Here is a 3,800-nt window from a genome sequence, read left to right as displayed (position 1 = left end):
ATTTTTTTTTTTATTATAATTTTGAGTTGGATATACTGACATGGTCTATCTCCCAAGTACCTTCCTAAATAAGTGAGAAGATAAATTACTGAGAATTTCATAATCCCATTCCTTACACAGTTAGGGATATAAACATTTATTGTGGTTTGGGGTGTGACATCACCCCATGGTACTAAGCATGCCGTTCATTAGTTTTCTGGATTTCGGCGTTATGTTTACCTAGGAAACTTGAACTTCCTTACTTCATGATCCTTGATGAATATACTTCAAAACAATTCCATATCTAGTCATTAGTTTTCCCTTTCCATTGTATTTGTGTATTGTAGGAATATTACTTTTCAAAGCAATAAGAACTTTTAACTTTTTTTTATTTTGTGATATACAGCATGGATGACTATGAAAAAGATATTGAAAGGATACAAAGGATGTTGGAAGAATGTGATAATCCAAGTGAACCTGATGATGACAGTGAAGGGGAATCAGATTTAGTGGAAGAGGATGAAGTTGTTTCTGATTTTGATTGCCATGAAACTGATTCTGATGATCTACAAGATGAACCCCCCAAGAAAGTGCCAAGATGTGGTGGATGGCTTGGGAAAGATAAGAATACATGGTGGCAAGAAAAGGTACCCAAAACAGCATCTCGCACTCAGCCTCATAATATTATCCGAGAGAGACCAGGACCAAAAGGACTAGCACTGAATGCGAAGACACCTATTGATTTTTGGGGACTCTTCATATCTCCAGAAATAATTGATCTATTGGTTCAGAAGACTAATATTGTTATTCAAGAAAAAAGGCTGAATTATAAGCAATCAACTAAAGCAAGAGACAGTGATATAACGGAAATGAAAGCATTTCTTGGTTTAGTTCTCTTAGCAGGAATATATCATAGCAACAGAATGAACCTTGATGATCTATGGAATCCTGATGGCACTGGTGTTGAGATATTTAGATTGACAATGTCACTGCATCGTTTCCGTTTTCTTTTATGTTGTTTGCGATTCGATGATAAAGCAACACGACTTGCTAGAAGGGAATTTGATAAACTAGCCCCAATAAGAGAACTTTTTAGTATATTTGTTGAAAACTGTCTGAAGAACTATACTCCATCAGCGTTTGTAACCATTGACGAGATGCTTATAGCTTTCCGAGGAAAATGTCCATTTTAGACAATACATCCCAAATAAACCAGCTAAATATGGAATAAAAATACAGGCATTGGCTGATGCTAAAACTTACTATGTTTGTAAAATGGAAATATATGCTGGCAAACAACCTGATGGCCCATTCAAGGTAGATAACTCATCAGTTAGTGTAGTTACAAGACTTATCTCTGAAATCTCTGGATCAGGGCGAAATGTTACATTTGACAACTGGTATACCACTTACCCACTTATAAGAAAATTACTTGATGAAGATAAGTTGACTGCAGTTGGAACTCTTAGAAAGAATAAACGCGAGATTCCTTTAGAATTCTTAGATGTGAAGAAGAGGGGGTAGGCGTAGCAGCATGTTTGGGTTTTCAAATAAGATTACTCTTGTTTCATATGTCCCGGATACTAAAAAAAAGAAAAATGTTGTTCTCCTCAGTAGTATGCATCTTGATGATAAAATCGATCCAACCTCTGGTGATGATAAGAAGCCAGATATTATCACCTTCTACAATGCTACCAAAGGTGGAGTAGATATGGTTGATCAAATGGCTGGAGAGTATGACACCTCAAGAAACAGCAGACGTTGGCCTTTGACTGTTTTTTACTGTCTGCTGAATGTTTCAACAATAAATGCATATGTTTTATACAGTCACAAGCCTGAGAACAAACTAAAACGAAGATTTTTCATCAAGAGCATAAGTATGCAACTCATTGAGGATAATTTGAAGAGGAGAATGCAGAACATACGTCTAAAAAAGGACCTTAGAACAGGAATTGGAAGATTGTTGCCAAAAGGTGCAGAAACTGCTGCAACCACGGAGACGCCAATGTTACGAAGCGCAAAAAGATGCGCATTTTGTGACAGGTCACGTGACCGTAAAGTCAAAACATTGTGTACAAGTTGTGGTAAACATGTCTGCAATGATCACAGCAAGTTGTCTGTTAGTTGCACAGCATGTGAAGGGGACCAATCAGGAGATGAATCAGACTAAAATAATCTATGTATACATTGACTATAATTTTTACGTGCAACTCAATATAAGAACAATTCTGTTATTTTTCACTCTTCTGCTCTTTTATACAAGTTCATATGTATTAATAACTGTTAATTGATATTGCCTTTGTTGATATGAAAAAAAATAAATATGTTTAATATATATTTTCATTTCCTTATCCCTGTAAAGGTATGACGCAAGTCGAAATTTAACTATTTTATGGGACTGGCCTGATCTGATACAAAAGTATTCTTCAGTATCAGCAAATGTAGATTTTCTTACTTATTGGTAACTATAAAAACTCACAAAGAAACATAATGAACATCATGTAATGATAAGGAACAGGACATGAAATTTAAGATTGGGGTGTTCAAATACCCCAGGGTACTAACAGTGTTTCAAGCAGTGAGGGTACTAACGAAGGGTTAATCGACTGAAAAAATCACATTATATAGACAATTTCTATATTAGTTATTCAGACTTCAGCCTACACTTTCCCTAGGAAACGTCAAAGGAAACTGAAACGCATTCGTTAATAGGTACAGGAAACCGAAAACAGTTGCAGCTCTTTTTATGGTGTCTAAAATTACAACTGTGATAATAATTTAATATTTATATGGCCAACGGACAATGTATCTTAAGCAGCTCCTAGCTAAGACCGAAGTCAACATGTACGATATTTCCTTTTTATATTCGTTCAAATGCGAATTTCCTTATTAATTCGTTCGTTTCTTCTTCGTTTTTACCTTTAGAATGATATCCATTTCTATCTTTTATTACGCGTATTTATTCAAAACAATAAATACCGACTGGTTAATATTCCTCCACGATAGGAAAGATTTTGTTTGATTCATGATTACGTTATTGCACGAATTGACCAAGTTTTGTAGGATGCCGTACTTGTAACTTTATACATAATTTTATGTTAAGGAATTTTATGTCATTGTAAAGAAAATGAGTTGTGCTTTATTACGTTATATTAAAAACGTCCCTAAAACCAATATAAAAAATATGTATCACAAGTTGAATTGAGCCGTACAGGAAAGTGTTTTGCCATTTTTTTTCTTAATGTGATGAGGGGATGGCAGACTAACTGGTAGAACTAAGCAGTAACTCCACGGCGCGATTTCCTTGTAACTTAACTTTTTCTACTGTTTTTTGGTTGCTAATTATGGATTTACCTTAAATTTTTGTCGCACATTGTAATTAACCTGTAATTAGCCACAGAACTTCATCCAACAAACTAGGGAACGCGATGGGAAAGCTGGGTTATGGGTGGGGTATACTTCTAGGACAGGGTGATTTGCTCCCCCTGCTTGTTACAATCCTACAATTTAGGGGACCCCTAGGGAAAGTAGGGTTATGGGTGGGGTAGACCATGGGGGGTGAGAGGGCGATCAAATTTTACTGTATTGTGGCATTACAAAGATGAAAAACCATTACACAGACACAGGAGGAACAAGACTATCGAGGGGGGCCGTTACAAAGACAAATCCTTGCACTACTTATGCAATTTTGAATGCTGCCACACATGCACACTCTTATAGGGAAGCTTTTTGGTACACAGTCCAACTTCTTACTGAGGAAAAGGGGGGCTGGGGCCGGGTCTGAAGCTTATAAATACTTATCCAACCAATCACATTACACT

General features: G+C 36.2%; 1 protein-coding gene across 1 annotated transcript; it reads left to right on the top strand.

Moving 5' to 3' along the window:
- Window positions 1-386: 386 nt before the first annotated feature.
- Window positions 387-1,172, top strand: LOC136840969 (piggyBac transposable element-derived protein 4-like). The gene has a single exon (XM_067107959.1). It carries the CDS (start codon window positions 387-389, stop codon window positions 1,170-1,172), a length of 786 nt encoding a protein of 261 aa, XP_066964060.1.
- Window positions 1,173-3,800: the final 2,628 nt, after the last annotated feature.

Source organism: Macrobrachium rosenbergii, chromosome 1 (genome assembly GCF_040412425.1).
Source record: "Macrobrachium rosenbergii isolate ZJJX-2024 chromosome 1, ASM4041242v1, whole genome shotgun sequence".
Taxonomy (NCBI): Eukaryota; Metazoa; Arthropoda; class Malacostraca; order Decapoda; family Palaemonidae; genus Macrobrachium; species Macrobrachium rosenbergii.
This window is presented reverse-complemented; position numbering and strand designations above follow the sequence as displayed.